This window comes from Colossoma macropomum, unplaced genomic scaffold (assembly GCF_904425465.1).
Source record: "Colossoma macropomum unplaced genomic scaffold, Colossoma_macropomum, whole genome shotgun sequence".
NCBI classification, from domain to species: Eukaryota; Metazoa; Chordata; class Actinopteri; order Characiformes; family Serrasalmidae; genus Colossoma; species Colossoma macropomum.
Genome location: NW_023494797.1, coordinates 1,302,428 through 1,327,581, shown reverse-complemented (window position 1 = coordinate 1,327,581; position 25,154 = coordinate 1,302,428). Strand labels below are relative to the sequence as shown.

At 40.1% G+C, this 25,154-nt stretch overlaps 1 protein-coding gene across 2 annotated transcripts in view; it reads left to right on the top strand.

Annotated features, from left to right (window-relative positions):
• Window positions 1-2,780: 2,780 nt before the first annotated feature.
• The window catches only part of creb3l1 (cAMP responsive element binding protein 3-like 1), a 41,979-nt gene continuing 19,605 nt past the window's right edge, over window positions 2,781-25,154 (top strand). For both annotated transcript variants that reach the window (XM_036583988.1, XM_036583990.1), the window contains exons 1-3: window positions 2,781-3,137; window positions 20,403-20,607; window positions 24,654-24,823. In XM_036583988.1, the coding sequence (XP_036439881.1) occupies window positions 3,036-3,137; window positions 20,403-20,607; window positions 24,654-24,823 (477 nt within the window). In that variant the 5' untranslated portion in view covers window positions 2,781-3,035. The remainder of the gene's footprint in view (window positions 3,138-20,402; window positions 20,608-24,653; window positions 24,824-25,154) is intronic.

Genomic DNA, 25,154 nt, shown 5'->3' with positions numbered 1-25,154 from the left:
GTCTAGTAAGCTAAAGTGGATTAGAGGCAAATGTTTCAATAATTGTAGATTACTGTGGTACTCACTAGGAGATTAGGGAAATAAAAACATGAGAATTGTTCATGACAGCTATAACAGAGCCAAGCATCGGTTCTAATTCAAACTCAGATCCTGTAGGGCCACAGCGATGCAAAATTTTATGTGAAGTTATCAAGTTAAATCAGGTGTGTTAGAGCAGAGAAATTATTAAAGTGTGCAGTGCTGCAGCCCTCAAGGACTGGGGACTGAGAACCCCAATTTATACTGTCAGGTGGCATAACAGCTCTTGTAATTCATTCCTGCTTTGTACTGTGATTATGTAACGTAGAGGAACTCTCTGTCTTTTGAGGGAAGACACCAGAGAGAGAGAGAGAGAGAGAGAGAGAGAGAAAGAAAGAGAGAGAGAGTGTGTGTGTAACAGTAGTAACTAAATAAAGGCAGCAGTGTGAAAGGACTGATATGGAGCGTTTCCTCGTATCACATATCTGCTTGCTGCTCATACAATGAAAACAATGCGAACCTGCCATGTGCCACCTCTCTCAGCATGTTCTGATGATTTCTGATTCAGTCGGTGAAAGGATGAGTCATATCTTCATTTGAAGTGGTGGTCTGGAATTGAGTAAGTGAACTGAATCAGTTGAACTGAGGTTCGTGATCAGCCACACTGGCTTTGTGTTCAGGGCCTATTTCAGCCCCCAAGAAGCTGAAACCTTATTATGATCGTATTACGCAACAACAGAATTGTAATACTGAGGAAATATGTCAGAGGACAGTAGCTCAGAGAGGTGTTCCCATGCCCTATTGTGTGGGAGGTTATGTGAGCATTGTGCTAAGGTTGCAGATAACATAGGTCTTAAAAACAGTAACAGGGTCACACCTGGATCAGACCTGCGCAAATTCTGGTGTGTAATAGCATGCGGCCTAGGTCCCTGTAATCTAGGCCACCAGAGAACAGAACACAAATGACCAGATGCCACAACAGACGCCATTATGATGTCTGGAAAAAGAACTTAGTTAATAAGCTTTAATGAATTTGTTTTATGGTGTTGACTTGTTGAAATTTAACACGCATGCCCTCAACTGACTTTGTTTTTACTTTTAAAAAAAAACAGTTTGTCCATGACGTTAGTGAATGGAAAGGCAGAAATTAGCATTTAATGTTATTTGTCATGTAACGTAATATTCTGTAGAGCAGCATTGCGTCCCTGAACCTCATCATTTTGACAGAATTCACAATTTTGTAATTTTCTTGTTTTGTGTTTTCATCCATCAATGTTCTTTCACTACAATTCCCAGCATGCATTATGCTAATACTTCATATATACCATTGGGAACACCCCCCCTCCCACACACACACACACATAGTTATAAAGAAATGCAGACTGAAATAGAGGTTAATAAATACACGTGACATTCAGTTTCCTAGCAGTAACTAACTATTTGTTTTTATATAGAGGGCATTCTCCGGCCACATGCCATCTTATATCTAATTTATCCTCTCTATAAATAATGGTGTTTATCAGACCTGCTCAAATGACTGGATTACCTGTCAGGTTTTGAGAGTTTTTGAGAGTTTGTTTCTTTCTGCTCTATTTTATTTTGTTTGATTTGTACGATTTTAGTGAAATTGTTTTATTTTATGTTAAATTTGTTACTCTTCTATTTTATTTGACCATTTTTAAAATACATTTTTGTTTTCTTTTTGTTTATTAACTTATTTTGTTCTTTTGTTAGTTCAACAAATTTATTATTATTTTAGCTTTCTTTTTAATCCCTGTTTAACTTTCTTGGCTGCATTGTAAATAAGGGTCACCTTCAATGTACTTCCAAGTCAAAATAAAGGTTGATTGATTGATTGATTGATTGATTGATTGATCAGGGTTCCTTTAGCATTAGCTAACTAGAAAAATATATCAACAGCCTGCCCTCCAGTATCCACCCCAAACAGCTTGTAGTTTTTCAAAAGTGCCTCCCATCTTGGAGATACATCATCAGAAGGTGGGTTTCCTAGACTTTAAACCAGAAAATCCTGCTCGAGAGTAGGGATGGGCAATATGACAATATATTTTTACTGTGATAAATTATGTCACAATATAATACAATATACTTTTCTGAGCATATCGTGGATATCATCACAGTCAGTACTCATAGAACTTGTAGAAAAAATAAATATTGTGACATATCATGTATCATGAAAATTTCTTGAAGTATTGCAAGATTACATTTTTGCCATATCGCCCACCTCTACTCTAGAGACTATTGCGGTACTGCTGTGGGAGGCGAGTGGGCATATTTACAATAGATGTTGTAATTATTACATATTTCATTTTGGCAGGAGTGCCAGTTTAGGGCATTCAAACAAATCAAGCACAAATGAAAGAGCAAAAAATCAACAGAAGATGCTTGACTGCTCTGACTCATTTGAAGCATAAAAACATACACACACATAAATTTTACTCTGTCCATAATGCCAGGATTTGATGAGCTTTGGAGTACAGGCTAGTGTCAGCCACTTTTTGAACATCATATGAAGACACAACGCCATTTACAGCTTAAAAAAACACTTTTTCATTTCTAGATGAAACAAAGTGCTTGATTAAAAAAACCTATGGCTGGTTTGAAGTAAAACACGCTGACAAAATGTACTGCTGCGTCTTTAAGCGGAGAGCTAAGTGGGCGTGGACGTATCGACGACAAAAAGCGAAAGTGGGACGGTGCTTATTCGAATATTCATGAGCCTGCTTGCTCCTTGGAGACGCTGATGAACGAAGCAGATTGAGGGGCTTGTGTAGCTTTAATTCAGCCAGAGCGATAGCTGTAGAGTGAGAGCCAGCAGGCAGCTGCAGTCACACACTCGGATGAAGGCGACAGCACAGATCAGGCTAGCTTAGCTAGGTGGCTTAGGCTGCATAAAAAGCTGCAGTTATAGATCACATTTCACTCATAGCTTACAGTGTCCGACTTACTATTTGAGGTATTTCTCCACTTTTCGAGTCGAATCTCGATTCACCGCCAATATGGACACCATATTGGACAGTTTCGCCTCGGACAAACTTTTCCCCAATTCCAACCTGTTGGACCTGGAGGACCTGAATGAGAGCGATTTCCTTACCAACGTGGTACGTGGAGACATAACTTTGCTTTTCTTCAATATCTTTTATAATACACTGTCAGAGAAGGATTGTCATACTTTGCTCCGTATGGAACAGCTGTTTTCTACGTGAATACTCACATTCTGATGATTTCAGAAGACAGGGGGCGTTTCCTTTCTAAAATTGCAAGGCATTTTCTGTTTGAATGCGTGTGTTGTCCTTAAAAGGTTTATATCCTAACACTAGTCTTATTAAACCCAATATTGACCTTTAGATCTTCTTGACATGGACTGTAAACACAGACACGAAACCCCTACATCGTTTATTTACTTTATTTTGCTCGTCGCAGGTGAGTGTCGTATACTTGTGTTTACTCCTATGTTTATCTGTCTAATTTTGTGCAAATGAGATCCAAACACGGTCAGGACTTGTCCAGCTGTGAAGTTTACTCAGCTGTGTGAGCACAAGCGTTTAGCTGGAGCACGAGGGGGCGGGGCGAACAAATACAGGGCCCGCCCGAGGACACGCCCCTATCCTGCTTCTTGCATCCGGCCGATGAGGCTCCGTTTACCCAGACAGCGGGTCTTTTTCTCTGTGTTGGGGGTCAGAAATAAGAGACAGTGACTTTAACCTTTTGTTCATTTAAAGAAATAGATATGGATCAACTTTCAGTTAAACCATACTTGTTCATATTCACTTTCAAAGTGAATAGACAGGCAAGGCAACATTAAAAAAGAGGGGATTTCACTTGAAGTACAGTAAATAGATGAACTTTTAGTTAGCTTGGATGTTCAAAATGGTTCTAATGCATTATATATCTAATGCACAATATCAATCTCAGCAACAGATCCAAACATGTCTCTCTCATTTGTACAACTTTTTATGGCTTCTCTTTTTAGTCTCTCTGTGTCTCTGTCTGAGTATTGAGGGTCTCCATCACCAGCAGTTATAACAGTAATCAGCTAGGTTCTTTTACCAGGCAGTTATAATTATGGAGTGTGGTAGAAAGTGGAGCAGTGCAGAGGAGTCTGGGTTTATGAGCAATGGAGAAGTTTAGTGATTCCATCCCATCTGCATGGGATCTATTAGGAGCCCCCCAGTGCCTTGATTTGGACAGTGACTCAGTCTCTCCTGTAGCAGCAGCCTTAAACTCACGCAGGCCTGAGACACATGCAGAGGATCTTCAGGACTTAACACTCCTTGCGCCGCAGATGGAAACATCGCCAAGGCAGCCAGACGAGCTTTATTTAGGCTTTAATCTTTACTTCAGTCAGGAACGTTTAATCTCATAGCTGGTTTTTCAGGTGTGATTAGGTTCTTCCAGGTTTTAAATGGAAGCCAATCCAAAAGATGAAAGTGTGCCACTGAAACTAATTACATTGTAGAATTCAGTTTGAGGAATGTGAAGAAGCACGCTACACTTACACTCTGTGCTGGAGGTGAGTGTAAAGAGGGTTTTGGTGGGTTTTAGTGGTCCTTTGTAAGACCTAAGAGCTCATAAGGCCACTAAGTTAGGGTTTACTGGTGTGTGGGTGTTTATGTCTAGAGTCTGCTCCAGATGTCCAGTGCTTAACAGCTGTGCACTGGAGCTCTTTAAAAATGATGACGATGATGATGAGAGGGAGACATAGACACATAGAAAGACAGAGAAAGTGAGATAGAGACAAGAGAGAGGAAAGTCAAAAAGAGAGATAAGAGAAAGAAGAAAGACAGAAAGGGAGAAAAGAGAGAGAGTAGCAGCCCATATAAAATCACTTTGTGCGTCCTCCGGCCTGCTACAGTATGAGGTGGCTGTGTGAGATTCTTGCCCTGACAGGTTCAATGAATGACTGACTTTGTTCCCTCAGGGAGGAAGCAGCTCTCAGTAACTCCAGTCTGCAAACACACACACACATACCCCACACCCTCCAGCACGGATAATAGAGTGCATTTGTTTTACTCTGCCATTATGGGGTATAAGTGTAGGTGGGTCATTTCAGAGATTTATTTATAACCTGGAATTTCTCCACACTGTGGTTGTGCGTGTCTGTGTGTGTGCAGATCCTGAGTTTAGGGTAATTGCATGGCTTGTGTTTATGGGTGGAAGTCATAGCCTACCGTTTGTATAAGATCTCACAAGACTGCGTTGAACTCAGTACAGAGATGTTGTCTACCGTTTAAAGGGCTTCTTTTTTGGGCTAATTTGTTATTTATTAGACGGAGGGCCTTGCTCCTGCCACTCACTCCTACCCTTTAAGTTTATAACGCTGCTCTCTCTCGGCCTAGACATATAAACTGTGTGAGGGTTGGAGGGAATGAATCACAGCACATATCCAAAACGCAGAGTAGAGCTGTCTGTCTGACTGTTTCATACTGTTTTAACGGAGTGATGTTTATTAATATGTGGAGAGATGGCAGGATGGTAAAAGGAAAAATTAACAGTTCACTTAAAATTCTTTAAAGCAGTTTTAAAACTATTTTAGAATAGTCTTTGGATAAAAACTGTGTCCATTATGATAGATTAATTAATGCAATGAACAATAAGGTATTGATTAGATAGTGGTGATGTTAGATATAGTGGTGTAAATCTCTGACCTCAAAACAATTTGATGTTTCAATTCTCTTGTGACACTTTGGGAAACAATTCAGTGCTTCATGAAATTTCACAATTCAATTTGATTTGATTCATTTGAGATGACTGAGAATACAGATTCAGAATGACAGCAATTATATGCAAAGGTTTTGTAAGTGAAACTAAGTACATATTCTTTACATAGAAGACACTTTTATATTTGCTGAATTTAACATATTGAAAAATGTAACATTAAATGTGGCCTGTGCAAAAGTTATGCCACTCAGTAAACAGATAGATTTTTATTTTTATGTTTGAAAATAGCCCAAAATGTTTATTTTGGTGAAAACAGTTAGTACATATTTTAATCAATATATTTAAATAATTCAACCATTTAAACACTGCAATGCAGTTGATTCACCACCTTCAGTTGACTACATCAAGATGCGCTGAAGTATTTGTACACCCCTTGTGTTAGTGTTGGAGTATTTTGCATCACAATGCTGTCTCTAATGCTTCCATTTATTTAAATGCAGTATGTGACAGAGACAAGATACCGAAGTGGTTTCTTGGTAGTCTTTGTTCTAGTGACAGCAGGTAATGATTATGTTTTGTAGAGCATATTTGAATCCTTCCTGATACACAGAAACGATGGCATCTACAGGTCGGGCCTGTCTCACCTGTCCTGAGCAGTACTGCAGCATCACTAGGCGTGTTTCTGATGTTCTGGGACAGGTCTGGTCACCACATTATGTTCTTGAAAGGTAGGGCTTGGTGGTATGACAGTCTTTTCACACTGTCAATCTCAAAACACTTCATTTATGCACAATTTTTAAGCCATATGTCTCCCAGGACAACAGGCTATCTAAATACTGATGTTGGTTTTAGTTATTTTGTCTTTGTGCTGATCTGAGAATAGATTTTCCTTAACCCTTTAATGCAGAGGCCAAAAAAAAGCAGCTATTTCTGCATTTTAATCTACTGTTCTCCTTCAACATAGAAATTTCTCATTAAAGTCATCATATTCATTTGAATAAAGCAAAAAATTAATATAGTTTTACTTCATTTGTTTCACAAACTACCACTTTAAGAATATAATTCACACTATAAAGGGGAATTCACACTTAAAGGGGAATTCCACTGACTTTTCAAAATGTATGTAAATTATGTAAACAATTCATTGAGAGTGGTTTGATGTGAAATGATAGAGAAAATTACCAAAGAACTTACTCCAGAGTTGCTCACAGCGGTGGTGATAGGAATCAGACGTCTTAAGTGTTTAAAGCTACATCGCAGAAAATAATTTCCTGAAATGGTAACAGTTATGTTGCCTGATGCCAGAGATGATAGTTTTGAGATAAGATTTTGGTCTAAAACATATTTTTATGATACATACAGGGTGGGAGGTACATGCAGGGCAAAACTGTACCCAAATCAAACTTAGTTTTTTAGACTTATTATTATTTTACCATTATGAACATTGCATATAAGAACTGTGATGTGTAGGTTCGCTAGTTGTCTTTCATAGCAAATAAAATTTGCATTGTAGACCCCTGGTTCCTATCACCACCATTGTGAAGGGTCAGTAAGTTTCTCTACAGTGCACCATTTTACAACACACCAAATGACTTTGTTTACATCTCAGTGATTGAGTTATGCATTTGTTTTAAATCTGCTTTCAGTCACCTTTTATAACGACTCAATTCAGTAATAATAGCAAGTAATAATAAGTGATACAAATTAATTCAGTGCATTCAACAAAACAAGCAGCATTGAGTTATATATAGTTCTAGGGGAAAAACTCCATAATTGTTATAGAATATTTACATTGTACTTTAGAAATGTTCTTCACATTTGTACATTAAATTCTCTTTAAAGAACCATCTACTGAAAGAATGGTAGTGGATGGCATCACGCTGGAGTCGCTTTTCATTGAGAAGTTTTGAGGTTGCCATGCCAGGAATACTCGACCTACAAGTGTAACAGGTCAAGACTCACCGACCATTACTGTACATAGTTAAAAATGCGAATCTGTCGGGTCTACCTAGCTTTCATTATAACTTTATTCAGCAGGTTTGTCTGATAAGATTAAAACATTAAGGGATTAGAGAGAGAATGCTGGACTTCATTAACAGTGAGAAACTGGAGTATCAGGGTTTCAGTCAGGACTGCTTTAGGGAGTGACAGAGAGAAGGATGAGGGGAAAGGAATGGAGGAAGAGAGGATTGTCTGGATGAGATGAGAGGGGGGTGGAGGAGAGGAAGGAGAAATGCATTCTTTCACTTAAGACTGGATTGAGACTCGAGAGAGGGCCCTAGGATAGTTAGATGATTTCCAATATACACAGAAAGAGAAAAGAGAGTGAGGGAGGAGAGAGAGGCCAGTCTGCGTTATTCTCATGTAGATTTTACATTTTGAGCTGAACTTGGTGAACGTAACGGTAGCAGAAATGGTGCAAAAAATGTGATGTCCGAAAAAGTGTCAGTGTGTGAAGCATAGCGCCTTCATGACCATTTATTCTCTCTATGAGGCTGGCTTTGACATGAATGTTATTGTCTATCAGTCTAGTTTAGTGGAAGAGGCGGCAGGATGGATGAGCTTTGGTCAAAAGAAAATGTACCCACAGCAACACATGGGGATCTTAAAAAGCAACTTCAGAAGGACAACACTATGTTTTGGACTTAGGCTGAATGCTTTAAGATTAACTAAGGCAATCAAAATAACATATTGATTGAGTTATTAATAAGATTAAGAGGTAAGATGGTATGATTCTTTAGGAAGTATCTCTTTGTATCATAAAATCTCAAATTTCCTGACTATTCAATTTGGTTATTTTGGGATGCTTCTGTATTATTTTATTATTTTATTATTAAAATTCACTGAATGCTCAAATTGTGTACTGTGATTACACAATAGTGCAATATAGACAATAAAATCAATGCCTCAAATTCTACTGTTTTGGAGTTTTACTTCGGCAAAAAAAAGGGTGTATTTTATTAAATATTACTAAAATCATTTACAATCGCACATTCTTAATGTGATGTAGTTTAAACAGGGCTGATGCATCACTATGTACTGATGCATTTTTATAAACCTGTTATTACAGTATCCCATTCCTGATCGAGTTTATTTCAGAGCTTTGCTCATCTGACTTATTTTGGTTCAGCTTATTCCTATCTCCACTTCTTTATTGCTTTTATTAAATTTTAGACTCTATACAAGTCATTGGCTCTGGCTAGGTTTTATTTATGCCTCCCATTAGCTCTACATAGACATTGAGATGATGATGATGGCTGCTTCCATAGACTTCATTCATAGGTTGATAAAGACCCAGCGGGCGCTCCTGTCATTAATAGAATCAGTGAAGTGACCTCAGCACTGGCGTCAGTCTTCCATGAGGTTGCTGTGGATTTTGCTCACAAAAGGTTAAATATGCATATCACCATCCTCCTGCCTGCCGTTCAAGCTCTCACCACATTAGTGACAACAAAAGGTGTGGAGAGAGTGCAGAGCAAGGTGTGTTCACTCACACACACACACACACACACACACACACACACACACATACACACATCCTATAACTAAATCAGCATGTGTAGCTATGTCATGGTTGGGTGTGTTAATTCTAGTTTAAAAACTCCTTTTGGAACAGGCCCTTCATTTCTTTCGTTGCCTCGGGCTCTTTCTAATCTGTGCATGTTTCGCATAGTTCCATGAGCATTTGTAAAATAGATTATAGACAAACTCATGCTGAACTCATTGCCTAGCCAGTAAAGCACTCCAGTGACTGTTTTTGCACCTGCTGGAAAGCCGTACACCTGCTTATTCTAGAAAGATCCATTCTAGAAAAATGAAATGAATGGTGTGATGTCTCGAAGTGCTTTGATTAGTAACATTCCAGACCTCCCCCATCTGAGCAATTGCTGGTTTGATAGGGAAAAGTCTCAGTCGGTTTTCATTCAGGTCTGCTATTTCAGTGCTGGGTTACATAACGTAGCCTACTAATGGCTTTTTTGGGTTGGGGTGGGGTAATAAACGCAGGCAGATTTGAGTCCAGATAGAGCAGGTCTACATGCCTCCAGCTGGTTTGGACAGAGACATTCAGCTCTCCTCCTTCATCAAGCCCTTTTTTATTCATTCCTCTTCTGTATCTGCAGCTGCTGTAGTTGAAAGAGGAGAATTTAGTGTCATGTCCTGACTCCTCCTGGCCCTGAGGCTCTGCCAGTAGGTGTTCTCTGCTTTGAGGAGGTGGGGGTCACAAAGCTATGGCTAGCACAGAAGTGTCAGAGTGGCGGTAAAAGGGATGTCATGGTGTGCTGGTATACAGTGTGGTACTTTCTTAAAGTGATGGTAATAGTTCTTAATTCACATATCAGTTTTATCTGTGTAATGAATCATCACTCCAATCACACTAAAGTACAGTCTTAAACTTTGTGCCTGTAATTCTAAAAATGATATTAGTAGATTAGCAAAATTCGGTAGAGGCCTAAACCCCTACCCATAATATAGCCATTGCTCTTTCATTGAAATAATGTAGAAGTAAAGTAGAAGTAAAAGTAGAAGTAGAAGTAAAAGTGGCATAGCTTAAGCAGGACTAAAACGGCAAAACTCTGAGCCTGTATTCAATTCTCTGTATGACTAGAGTGGAACTTTTAGTATATCCAGCATATCAGGATATATCAGCTTATCCTGATATGACTCAATGCCAATGGGTAAAATGGAACTGAGCACAAAGATGATTATTTTCTTCACAAACATACGTGAGTACAAGTAAAAGTATTATCATTTGAAAATACTTAGGTGCAAATTAATCGGTCCATGTATCTGAATGAGACTAGTTATTACTTACTTGTGGTCATGGTACACTGGTATAAAATGAACCACATTCTTTACAGTCGATTTTATCTATGGCTGTTTTTCACATTTATTGTTGCCTCATAGTTTTCACCAAATATTTGAGTTAGAGGTCTTTTGTATATTTGAGTGTTGTGTATTCTTTCTGGATGTCTACATTACTTCTGGTTTTACTTAGAAGGCATTTACAGCTAACTTTGAAATTGCCTACATATCATGGCTGTCCAAAAAAACAGCTTTATAGGCAATTTTATAAGAGAATGGACACACTTTCTTAACTTTTAATGCAATTGAAAAAATAATGGAAATACTTGTTTGGGTTTTTTTTTTTTTGGACTGCAATGTTATTCTAGCCTATGACTGTGCATCATATGTATCCCCAATGCACTACACAACATCTTCAAACAAATATCCTACCATTCTTGCTGGATTTAGATCTAACGTCTAAATCTAGGTATAAAATCAGCTATAGGAAGATATAGGAAGATTCACTGGATGCTCTTCAAGCAAGTGTGTCATAGGATCTAACAGTTTGTCTTAAAAAGCGTCTCTTTGACACATGTTGGCTCTCAACTTCCACCCAAAAGAGTGGCTCAAAGAGCCAACTCATTGATGAGTGACACATCACTACTGGCCAGTTCACAGATGCAGTGGTAGTGCAGTTTTAGTGATTGTAGATAGCACTGGGTTTAGCAGACCCAGTCTGGCTGAATCAGACACACGATGCATACACACGCATCCCTATGATTCAGACCTTTTAACTAGACACTTAGGGGGAATGTTGAAACAGGATCACATTGGTTGGATGGTGCAGGATTACAGCTTACTGGGCTTGAGAGAATGAAGATTTGTTGAACTTTTAATTCAGTTAAACAACATTCCAGCTGCTCAATTATGTGTTTAGCTCTGGAGAATACACTAAGTAGCTTTTACTTTTATAATTGCTGAAACCATCCCTCTGCACTGCACTTCATAAAAGCAATTATAGACACTTCACTGATCTGGAGCTCTTGCTGTCATAATACACAGATGTCTGCAGAGACAGACAGTTTCCTCTCTCAGCTGGACTGAGTTTAGTTCCCCTCTGCCCTCAGTGTTCTACTGGAGCGCCTGTTAGACTCTCCTATGCCCTCTCTGCTGTCTCCAAGTGGCCATCAGACCTCAGCAGTATCTTGGCAAGTCAATCAGAATCCCAATGTTGCAATGCCTAGGCATGCCCTCATCAGGTTTTTTGCCTGCACTCTTGATCCGAGTCATTTAAAATTGAAGATCTGCCATTACTGAGTCTCAATTCGACATATTTACAGTGTCTTAAATTTGCTACTTTCATATTCTGAGCTTCTGCCCTATGATGGACTGGCAACCTCTCCAGGGTGTTTCCTGCCTTTCGCCTGATGACCATTGGGATAGGCTCCAGCACCCCCGCAACCCAGAAGGATAAGCGGCATAGATAATATGTGTGTGACAGATATTCTGAGATGCCATACACCAAGCTACTAAGGAAAGTAGCATTACTATTAGCATTACTCTTTTAAGCATTTTGGCAACTTGCAGCTCACAGATATATAACCTCTGTTAACCTCTGAAAATGTCCCTCACTGGTGTAGATGTTGAATATTGTCAGTTTGTCACCTCTATCACAATAATGTAACAAACATAATGTGGGAAAAAACATTAACAAAGGATCTAATATAGCCCACACCGGTCTTTTAACACATGCCTTGATAAGCTCTGAAACCTGTCTTTCAGATCACATCAGGACATCCCTTGCAAGGTCTCAGAGAGGTTATTGGACTTCCCTGTGCCCTCACAGCTGTCTCTTCTAGCACTGTGTAGGGCTTTCAAGCTGAAAGTAAACATGGTAGGCAGGTGCCATCGTTTGTGAAGTGTGTCTGCAGTTTTCCTCAGGGTTATATTCACACACACAAGTTCTGTTTTCTTGTACCAGCTTTACCTGAGGTGCATACATAGAGTACCTTTAACATAAAGGCTCTAAAATGGACATTTTACTTAATGGTGCAGTGGGGAAAGTGTACTGTGATGTTTCATGGATATTTGATTACAGAAATAGTAAGATGAAAATGGATTTTGATATGCATATCTACTGTTTCTAACAAACAGCACTTTTCTTAGTAGAGATAATGTAGTTTAAAAGGGCTGTGTTAAGATGCACAGTGCATCATTCAAATCTCTATTCTCTCCCAACCCAGCTTTTGGTTCAGTCAGGAGGAACCTATTCAGGCAAAATTAAAGGCTACAGAAAGATAGACAGGGGTGAAGGGGAGCACATCTGGCAACCACTTGGACATCATCACCCCCAGTCCCTCTAAACCACAAACAGTATAACAGTAGCCAGCAGAAGATTTGGAAATCACTTTTAATTCATTTGAACCACAATATATGATGCAGAGTTGAAAATAATAATTGTCTAAGCTACTGTATAGCAATGTATTGGCTATCTATCTATATATATATATACATACATATATTAAGAAGACCAATTAGAGAGTCTAACAGTATAATAACCACCCAGCAACTGACTGAATGTCAGCCTATTATATTTTGTATTCTGAAATTACCTTAAAAGAATCGTGATGTTATGTTTTTGCCATATCTCCCACTCTTACTTCACAGTGTGACTCTCTCTTATGAGCAGCAGCATGATGCTGTTGGGCCTTGGTGGTTGATGTATGGGGGAAGGGAAGCAGCAGCCCATGACACCGTCTGCCTAACTGTTTCGCTGCCTAACTGTCTGCTGTGGTTGTGGTTCTCTTGCTCTGTGGCTGACTGCAGAACTAAAGAAAGACCTGAAGTTGGAATTAGAAAACCAGCAGCAGAGCAAGAGGAGGAAGAGAAGGAGGAGGAGGAGAGAGAAAAAATGAGTGAGTGAGTGAGTGAGTGAAAGACTAGGAGCTACAGCACCAGTTCAGAAGGGAGAGCCAGGACTCACAAAATGAACACCTAAACCTAGTGTTGACTAAGAAAAGGCTGATTCTTCCCTTAAACCTGTGCTCACCTGTTGGCTCCCCTCCCCTGCGTGTCTGCCTCATTGCTAATACGGCGTTAATCTTAATGAGCATGCCTCCATAATGAGATATCGCCCTCACTGAACTGGAGCTCTGACAACGAGTCTGATTTCTCTCAGCTGGGCTTGTTGCCCTGCCAACAGTAATATGACTCTCAGAATGTGAACTGCCTTTAAAAGCACAGATGTGCAAGTCAGGAATGAAGAGTGTGAGACAGAGATAGAGAGTCAGTCACATTTTCTGCTAGGATTCCCACAAAGGAAAGAATGTGTCTGATTTTTAGGTCAAAGACACCCCACTAATGCCTGACTGACTGGAAACACTGCGATTCCATTCTGAGGACACTAACTCTTGTGTGGAAAAACGCAATTTTAACAAAATTACAGTATTAGTCTGCTACACGTGTTGTAGAACCTGGCACATCGTCTAAACCTCACATAAAGCTTATAAAAGAATTCCACTCTTCTTCTCGCTCTTTCCTTCTCAGCGAAATTCGTTTACGGTCTCGCGAGTTTCGTGTCACTCGTTTACTCAGAGCAGCCGTTCCTGCAGCAGAAGGCAGACATTTCCAGACTCTGCTTAACTTGGTCGTCTCCCTTTCTTCCACCCGAGTTTCACGCTGTTTTCGTCTATTTTGTGTGCGTGCATGTGGTTTTTTCCAGTTGTGAATCATTTTCGTCTTACTCCACATTAATCTCCTCGCTTCTCCATGCACGCCCTGGACTCCTGCTCCCAAAAACATTAACGGCCGCCTCGTTTGCATCCCGCTCTACGATTGGCTGGAGCGCCGGCACGTGTAGGAGGCGTGGCTGGAGAAAGCGTGCGCGAGGAAAGTAGGACAGAGGCGTGTGCGCGTGCGCGTTCTCGCAGCTTTCCATTTCCACTCAGTAAGAAAGCGGCCGCAAAAGTTTTAAAAGGACCCGCAAATGATTTAGATTACATTAATTGTAGGGAAAATTTGAAATGTGGGCCTGTTTAGAAGGAAAACAAAATGTTCGTTTTTAATAGTTTAATGAAGTAAGGCCTAGAGGCCTCACTGAACTGCAGTCAGGGCTAATTTCTGAGGTGAGTGAGGGGCAATATGTCTGTCTGAGCAGATATTTCTTTAAAAACGTTGATTGAAGACGCTAAAAAAGAGCTTTGTAGGTTTTCTCATGGGTTCCTAAGGTGATGGTTTAGAGTGTAGCCAGTCTCTTTTTGTTGTTCTTGTGTAAGTTTACTTAAGAGAATGAATTCTCTCTCTCTCTCTCGCCCACCCCGGCTGTCTGTCACATTACAGTTTAGATAAAATCAAAGGTTACACACAGCTTAACCACAACTATGGCTGAGGAGACATGATGGGGTAAGAGTGAGAAAGCACCAACTGCAATTCCACTGCATGTCTCAGACCAAGCAAAGGTTGCCCATGTGCCTATGAGATGCTTTCTCATTGGACAGTTATTGCTAGAAGGATTTGGCTAAGGCCAGAGTGTACTTAGTTTTGAAGACTGGTTTTAAAAGCACTGCAGTAAAACTTTGAATTGGACATGCATGTAAGGTAAAACTGAGTACTTACTGTAAAGCCAGTCTGGACAGTGTGGTGTATGGCTGGATTAGGCACATTTAAGTGTTGAGTTTATAACTGGCCTGAACATGGCACTGTAGGCTGGATTGGAAACAGTGTAGTGTTCTGTAGTCAGAATTGTAGTAAGCAGTGGACATTTATGGGGCAGTGAGTGACAGGCTGTCTCACAGAAATAGGCTACATTGCAGAAATATAATATCATTGTACTTTTTTGATTTTTTTTATTGTTTGAAAAGTTTTTCACAATACACAATACAGTATGTGCATCACAGTATTTTGTTTTTCTGAAGTTGGAGCATGAATGCAATGATTTCTTTCCATACTGTGCAGCCCTGCATTGATTTCAACAGGCCTAATCATGCCCTCTTTTTAAAGAAGCATGCATTTTTGCCAGTGTTCTTCAAGTATTGACAGCAAAGCACATTATAATGTTTCATGATTTGCCATGGTAATGATAAATACAGTCATATTGCCCACCACTTTATGAGCATTGTGTCAGTTGCATTGGCAGTGTTTGTGGTGTGTGTGATATTGATGGTCTCTCAGACAGCCAGCTGCACCATCTGCACACGCACTGAACATACTCAGAGCGGATCCAGCTGGAATGCACACACACACACACACACACACACACACACAAACACACTGAGACTTTGCTGCCATGCATGGAGCGTTTCACACTGGTACAACAACCCATTATTTTCCCAAAGCATGTAATGCTGGTAATGCCGCAATTCACTGCCTCTCTCTGGCTCCTTTGAACAAATCTCACCTGGAAATACCGCAGTCTCCATTTGATCAGCATTCTCAGACAGTCAGTCGCTCACACTTACCGTGTCATTTAGTGAGTCCGTAAAATGAAGATTTAATTGAATTTACTTTACTCTAGGTTTTTGAACTTACATGCTAACAATTACTATCATGCTTCTGTATATCATACAGATCAAATGCACTCAAATACCCCTTTTCTAGTTATTACAGTAACACCATAATCAGCTAAATTAAAGCAGCTATATAGTTATGGAACTTTGAATGGATCAGAGAGGAAGAGTCAACCAGGCTGCTGAGAGAGAGAGAGTGAAGCTCTGTTTTAACTTCTCTGAGTCTGACCTGAGCTAAGTAAGACGAGACTGTGCTGAGGCCATTGGAGGTTACACACAGCGTCTTGCACCCTTGGGACAACCGATACTTTCTGTGCCAGCCTGGAATTCTCGCTGTCTCTCTCTCTCTCTCTTTCACTGAACTCCAGATGTGGAATTTCAGAGCTCTTGCATCAGCAGTTTAGCTGTTGCATCATCTGGACCAGGCTGAGGCCAAAGAGAGGAGTTTCAGAAGCTGCTGGACAGCAGGCCTCTCTAGAAGATTGTTTAGGCCCGTTCTCTGTCCATTGAATCAGGGCTAAAGACAGAAGATATCCTAATTTGTCTTTTTACAAAAGTCTTCAAATGTTAAATATTCTGCCCATCAGAGTTAACTTCACATGCACAATTTGTTTTGCCAATGTGCAAAATACAACGTTGGTGTAGTTTTAGCCTGTGGAAAGTATTAAAAGTTCCAGCGGTAGTACTATAAAAGCATTATACTTTTGATAGTACACTACTTTCCTGAAAGCTCTGCACAGCTGCTTTATCTACTCTAATTTCAGCATTTAGTATATGATCTGTTGCCTTTTCTTGATAGACCACAAGAAAAAAGATTCCATTTTATTCCTGTGATCGATGCTTCCTAGCTAATAACAATGTCCACATTGCTCATTTGGATAAAGCACTATAAACTGCAGGTCTGCTCTTTAAAACCGCTCCTCTAGTTCAGTCTGGATTACTGAGGTCCGTGGACATATCCGCCCCACAAACCAGCAACAGGAAGCTCCCGTTGCACATCAAAGCTGCAGGGCGGGACTGTTTATGGTCGAGCACTCAGCCATAGTGATTAGTCTACGCTTCTGACGACAGGAGCGCTTGCGTCAATAAGAGCACCCCATGGGCAGGGTGTTCCCAGGGTGCCATTCTCTAAATGCTACTGAATACTGAGAGCTCTGTTATATGCGTATAAAACTGTCAAACCCTAGCATAGAGGGTACGGAATCACAACACTGTTTAAGTTTAGTGGTATGTTTAACCATTTAAACTGCTGACTTAATTACTGTTTAGTAACTAATATGGCTGCACATATAACATTTGCTCATTATCATGATATGGGCCTTTGCCTTATTGATATGGCAGAGGGATGCAATGAATGCTCTAACCAATCACAGTTTTTTATTGTCTTCTATGAGCATCCTGACCACTCACTCCAAGTGAATGTCGATGTAAGTGAATCAAGGAATCCAACAAATTACAATTATTTTGATTAAACTGTTATTAAACTGTTATTCTGGTTTAACCTGAATATGCCAGCAGTAATATCAGTAATGTTAGCGCTGGGGGATGCCTTTTGCCAGGCAAAGCCAGACAGTGCTTGCAGTAGATCTATGGATAAATCAACCAGCAGCATGGAAAGCTGCTGTTCCCCTCAAAACAAGACATAATGTAGCAGTATGAGAGCAAGAGGGCTACAATCGTAGATGAGTTGAAAAATGCAGCCATGGTTGCTCTCATTGGACTTCAGTGCTGAAAATTGGAAGCTGCACCCATTCTATCACATCATTTTTTTAATGTTTAGTTTTTTAATGTTTAGACCCACATACAGACCCTTTAGTTTTAATGTCAGTAACAGCACCAGGTAAGCCAAGCTGTGTGGTTCTGTGAAGTCTTTTGGAGTGATGCTATAGAAGAACCACTTTCTGTCCCCTAAAAAAACATTTTAATGGATGATTCTTCTTAAAATGCTCAGTTCAAGCTAATCAATTGATGGGTTCTTTATGAAGCCAAAGTAGTTGTTCAGTGATATTGTTCCAAAGAGCTCTTTTTGGCAAGCTTTTTGTGTAAACCCTTCATCTTAATTTTCCAGACGCATTGTTAGATTTTAATAACAAGCTTCTGTCTTTTCTGTGTGTCACCAAGTTCAAGAGACTCTGTGGGAACACACAGATGGAAAGTGTGTGTCGTATCCTGGTGAAAATGTGTAACTATGGCGTGTGCGCATGTGTGTTTGAATGAGTAGTGTGAACGTGTGTGAGTGTCACCTGTGGTTGGTCCATGTGCTCAGCACTCTACAGGTGCGTCACTCATACACCTGTTCTCCAGGATGTAAACATCATCAGGTCCTCCCACACCTTTGTTACACCTCTCCTTAGCAAACACACACACACTTGCTCAAATGCCTTTCTCACTTTGACTTACACCTCCAAGTGCACACACTGTCTCTCATCTACACACACAGATTGTAACTTAGGGTTATAGTGCACCTTTTATTTGAGTGCAAATATGAGATGATGTCAGGGATTGGGTTATAAATAAGAACTAACCCGAACTTCATTTGCTGGAGTAATAATTAGCTCAGTAATTACTGAATAAGAGGGGTAAATGAATCAACCAAAAGATGCATTTTGCTATGAGACTATGAGAAAAGAACACAAATTTCTTCACAGGGCAAAAGCAGACCAGCATTATCATGCGTGTGTGTACTTTAGCCATGATAGCAAATGACTGAACCATCAGAGTTCTGAACCTTTGAAATGCTCTTTTTTATTTACCTATTTTCACAACTAAACAGCACAAGGTCGCTGTCTGTATGAAACATTCTTAACTATTTACAGATACTCTTACCCCGAGCAACTTAATTAATCCTGTGACAGAAGTAGGCAAATGTAGCATTAAGAGTCTTGCCCAAGGACTTTTAGGGAATCAAACCCTACTCTACTGCATGGAAAGTGCTGGTAAAACTCAATACACTACATCAGACTTGTTTGTAGGGAAACGGCAGCTTTCCATTTTGCTGTTGCTTTTGTTAGTTTCTCTCACAAGCACTGTCAGAGAAGTTTGCCGAAGGTACTGTTATTGCTGCATCAGCCGTGCGTTTGGCTTGTAAATGATACTTCAGGCACGATGTACTTCACATTACTTCGAAGTACTTCACTGTACTTTGAATTTCATGGCATGTCAGCAGCTGGAACTAACTTTGGTTTTAACAAGACAGCCATAATTGAACTTGCCATTTAAAGTTATGTTTGAATGAGGGGACTACAGTCATGGAATGTAAAAAAACACAAGCATGAGCAGCTTGGCTTCTGGGAGGAACTATGGATGGTTTAAAGGGTCAAACAGGGAAAGTTCATTAACAGCATAAAAAATGTGAGGTGCATTAATGATTTATTGTGTTAACACATTGACTTTTGACACTAATGAATAAAATAGCATGTTTTATAAACATTTTTATTATTTTGTTTTCAATAAAATTCCTTTGACTGCTATGCATTATCGTGGCAGACCATAGGTTGATATAAAAAAAATTATCGTGATAATTATCTAACCTTTAACACAGTTTATGATATTATCACAATATTGTATTAAGAAAACAGCTTAAACATTATGTGTAGATACATGTAGTGTTCTGAATGTCAATGTCTAATAGCAATTATGTGCTGCTTGTTATGCATATTAGGGATTACTATCTTTGAAAATAACTTCCCTGATGATACTTTGTATAATGGCACAGTGGTCTATGTTAATTCCTGGAAGCATATATATTTTTTTGACAGTTTTTATGGGCGTCATGTCATTAATTTCCCGTTTTTTGCTGTTAGATAGTACGTAGAATATGAAAGAATAGCACTGCAACCTGTGAAGGTGCTCAGACCAATAACTCACTAAAACAGCTGTACAAACATCAAATAAAGCATGGGATTACATTGTGACAGTGTTGTGGGAGTTGTGAAAGCAGAGCTGCTCTGCATATCGATAAAAGCTCTGCTGACACTGCAGCTCATTTGACTAAAATCCAGGTATTTTATAGTGTCCTTGACAATATCACACGTGTTGTATATTGTGGTACCTTATTAATGCATATTGGCAAATGTCTAGATAAAAGTGAGATAGTTATTAACAGTTTGGCTGTTGGGCATGTTAAATATCTGTGCTAAATGGAGGTATAATCATAGATGAAGTAAGTACAAACAGTTGATGAAACAGTCATGTATTTAATGGTTAACCCAATGCCCCCTAGGCCTGTTATTCAGTTATTAATCTTTTGACTACTATTATTGAGCAACTACTATGAAACTAATATGTAAGTTATGTAGTTATCAGAGTGATTCATCAAAGTAAAGTGCCCTGATTAACATTAGCAAACAGAAAAACCTCAGTGACAGTTACTCACATGAACAAAAATGATGACCCATGTATTTTCACATCCCTCAGCATTTCTCAGAACAGATGGAGGACTTCTCCAATGAACTCTTCAGCAGCTTTTTCGACGAGCACCTTCTGGCAGAAAGGACGCCGCTGCTGGACGTTGAGCTGGAGCCCCCCAACCCCGACATCCAGCAGGAACACAGCTACTCCCTCAGCGGAGACTCCGCCCCTCAGAGCCCCTCCATGCCCATCAAAACAGACGAGGATGCAGGTGAGGGACAAAAACAGTCAAACACAAAAAACACACTCAAGCATACATCACGGATATAAATCTCTGACCACATGATGATTCAGTTTGATTAAGATTCTTTAGGCACTGTTTCAGTGTGTCATGAAATCTCAGATTTCACCCTGATTCCAGTTTTTTTTCACGCTGAATATAAAAATGCAACTGAAGGAACTATTTGCACAGTAGTGCAGTATAGACAGTAAAGGCAATATACCAAGCTTTTTGCATATTTTCGTGAAAATAGCCACAGAGTTATAATTCATTATAAATGATAGTGATGCATCAAAATAAAAAGTCTTGGCTGAAACAGTTTATATACAATAAATGTAATAAATTATTACACTATGTAGGATACAGTATGTGCAGCAAAATCCAAAATCCTCAACAAAAGAGTAGGATTAGTCATTCCAAGCAATGAAATTCGTTGTTTTTTTTTATTTATGCTTTGTATGTTGGCTGTGAATTTTTTGTCATTTCAAAAACTAAGGCTACAGAAGGCATTAGTGTGCTAGTGTGCAGACTTTCTTTTCTGCTTTTGTTGTTTTGCTGTATTCTGCATATCGAGTGGGTGCTGTGTTTTCAAGACGTATCAAACCTGTAGTGGAGAGGTTCTTATGTGTATCCCTTCTTGATACCCAGAAAGAACAGAAATTGCTTACCTAAAGTCTGTCATAGAAACCAGGAAATCATTCTATATGGCTTATGCACCGTTTTAAATTACTATTGCTCTTTTCTATTGCTATTAAATTCATTTGTAAACTCTCAGATTTTGAAAATTCATTGTTTGTCATCTTCAGTCAATATTTTCAACTGAAACCCAAAAGTACTATTTTTGTTCATTTTCTGATGAAACTTTCCAGTGGCCAACGTTTTGGTGCATCCCTAATTAATCAACTCTAACATTCCAACATTCAATGTTTTGGGGAAATGTTTGATTTTCACAGTTACGTCTCACCTCTTTTAAAAAAATCTAACTTTTAATGGACAGCATACACAAATCCACATGTATGCATACACGGAGACACAGACACAAACACGTACACATCTGTGCATACATGGAAAGACAGATACGAATCATGCTTGTTTCTATATTCTCACACACCAAAGCACACAGAAGGAGACAGACAACCAGACAGAGCAACAGTGGAGAGAACTCTCTCAGCTCCTGTCTTCTTGTTTCCTTCTACTGAATCCATGCGGTTTCACATGGACTCCCTATATCTGTCAAAATAGAATGCATAACTGAAGTACAACTCATGCACATGGATTGCACAAGCTGCCCTCTTCCTCTCTCTTTGACTCTCTCTCTCTCTCTCTCTCCGTCTGCCCTTTCTCCTGGAGCTCCCGTGCAGCACAGGGTTCCCTGACGGAGACGCAGCCAAACACTCAGCCTTCCACAGAAAGCAGAGCTGGGGATTCCAGGCAGACAGCCAATGCACACATTCTCTCTCTGTATCTTTCTCTCTCTCTCTCCCTCTCTTTTTCTCTTTCTCTCTCCCCCTCTTTTACTCACTCTCTCTCTGAGCAGCCATCAATAAAAAAGACAGAATCTCCTTTCCAGATTTTTTTCTTCAGCTGAGTAGAGAGAGGTGAAAGCAAGCTGAGGGCAGGCTTTTGGGGGGAGGGGGTGGGCGCTAGACCTGTGGAAAAATGTTCTGGTTGCATCATCCTAAAATTTGAGTTGTGTGTGCGTAACCTCCCCATCCTGGGCTGCAGTAAAGCCATGGAGCTTCAGGGAGGCCCAAGGCCCACAGTATCAAAGCTTTTAACTCTTTAAGATCGAGCTATGGCTTCAAGCACAGAAGACTTCATGCTCTGATTCTCACTGTTTATAGAAGACATATAGCCATATACATAGTTTTACTGTATTCATACACATTTACGGCCTCTATACATCAGTATATATCATGGACCATTGACCAACCTATTTTTTTTATTATTGTATAAAATTCATGTTCTTGCCATTAAATTGCATGTATTTATTCTGTTTCATGAAAATGGAGATGCTCAACCTAACTTATAGGCCTGCAAGATCTATCTGTAACACATGCAACTCAACAAATAAAAATAAACCGTATTTTTTTTACCACTTTTTTTTTTTTTAAGCCTGTACCACTTTGAATTCAACCGGTTAGGCTGTTCTGTGCAAGCGGTGACAGACTAGGACTCTGGGAGCTTTTAAACATACTGTTCTTTCTAGCAGCGAAGACTACAGTGAGTGACTGCAATGGGACAAAAGAATGAAGTGTAAAAGCTTTTATTTCTCATGATCATGTGGAAACGTGGAAGTGGACGCAGCGCTTATTACCTGTCCACACCTATCAAAAATACGTTCCATGGTCACTGGACAGCCCTGTCATGTTCTTTACTGGTGTAGTGTCTCCTAAGTATTAACAGTCACATGTACACAAGTACAGTTATTCTAAACCCAAATATATCTTGGTATTGTGTCCTGTCAGTTCACGCCTCTGCTTATAAACACTGTGTGTAGCAGGAGATGGCTGTTAAAGTGTACGCTCACTGTTTTATTGCTCCTGTTCTGCTTGCTTCTAAACAGCTAATGAGCATCTCCCTGCTGTCTCTGCCAGAGTGGATTCTGCTCAATATGCGACCTGGTGTAGTTTAAACTTCAAAGCCACCCTGAGCCACCCTCATGCCCTGTTTGGTAAAGCCCTTTGGCAGTGAAGACATGGCAGTTTTTTTACAGAGAGGGAAACCTCTTCAGGATATCCACTGGGGGTCTAAGTGTTTAGCATGCTAAATTGAAATAATTATAGGCCGATTTAGTAAAGCTATTGTGATGGAGAGCCGTAAGACATGCCCAAGTTGGCATGTGGGGTTCACACAAGGACAGCAAACAGTGTATCTCTGTGGGCCTCTTTCTCCGTGCCTTTCTGTTTGTGAACAGAAACAGCAGGAGTGTTTATGTTGGGATCCACTATGTTTGCATGGTGACTCATTCTATTTTGTGCGTAGGTACTGAAAAAAGAATATTTAGAAATCCATTAAGGAACCTGTGATTTGAGTGGACTCTCACGGGGCTTTGAGTCACTTTCATCCAGGCTGATTAGCTCTGAGAAACTGAAGTGGGCCTAGGATTGACCCCTGATGCACAGTAGCAGCTCCATTCAAGAGCCTGTTTTCTTTGGGCTAGGTTTGATTCAGAGGGTCTCACAGGAATTAATCTGCTGTATAAATGACTCTCCCCCGGGCATCCCTGCAGGAGCCTGAACCAGAGGCTGCACCTCAGAGCTGGAGAAAGCAGAAAGAAAGCTTTCCTCTTCTGCTGTAATCACACTCCTGCTGCTCGCCTTCCCTTCAGAGGCCTGACATCAAAAACAGCTGTCCTGCTTTTACAAGGCCGCGTAATGTTTTATCGATCCTGCCATTGAGGGTACAAACAAACGCTGCGGAGGTAACGAGCACCCCTGGTTTGGAGCGTGCGCTTTTCCGCTTTGAGAGCCCCATGGAGGCAGCGCTTCCCTTGCACCCCCTGCCTGCTCCTTTCTGCTTACGAGGGGAAACGGCTGCTCTGATCGCTCTCCTTCTGCCTGGGACTCATTTGGGCAGAATAAAGGGAAACTGTTTTGCGTTAGACTTCAGGTCATAAACACAAGCCGCACTGGGCATGCACCAGGTCTACCACTAATGACCTCTCCAGGTACCATTGCACTGGGAATGGTTGGAACTGAATATTACTATTGGTCGGTTACTTAGTATTTTTAGTAACACTTTAGTTTATGGTCTTTACTCGCAGACTAATACAGTTAGACTGCACACATGACTTGCTTATTAGTCACGCAGTGACATTTGCTAATGCTTGTGTAAACAAGCTTAGACAGTGTTATACCTGCAGATTTCTGATGCAAGAGTTATCACAGCCACTGCATTGAATGTGGTAACATATCTTACTTTAATATAATTATGTTACTGATTACAGGATTTTCATCACTGCATCTTTTATGAAGATTTTTTCAGTGCCCCATTTTCTCTGCTCTTCATCACTGTATTTGTTTCTCCTGACCCAGAGGGCATGTGGGCGTTCAGTCAGGACCTGACAGCAATCCTAGTGAAGCAAGAACCCAACCTGCTGTCTGAGCCCTCCCCTGCAACAGCGCCCCCACTGGCCACCTCCAGCTCTACCACTCAGCCCCTCACCCTTGCCCCACCACCACAGAGACGCCACACTCATGACAAGGTAAAAGCTAACACTTCATACTGAAATTTTAGGTATGAGAAAAGGAGAACTTTATGGGTGATCTAGTCTAGGTTTAGGCTTAAACAGGGTCTGGAAAACCAGCCATATGTAGTTTAGTCTTAATGCTGTTGGGGAAAGTCTACTAGCCAGTCCAAGCAAAGTTATGATAGGACCATGCACTGAAAAAAAGTCAGATTAACTTAAAAATTTAAAAATTTAGGTTGGACTTAAAATTAAAATTTAAAAATGTGCCTGCCTCCATATAATCTGAAAATTTTCATTAGCTTCTTACTCTTCCCACTTCTTCTTATGGACTCCTGACCATGGAGGT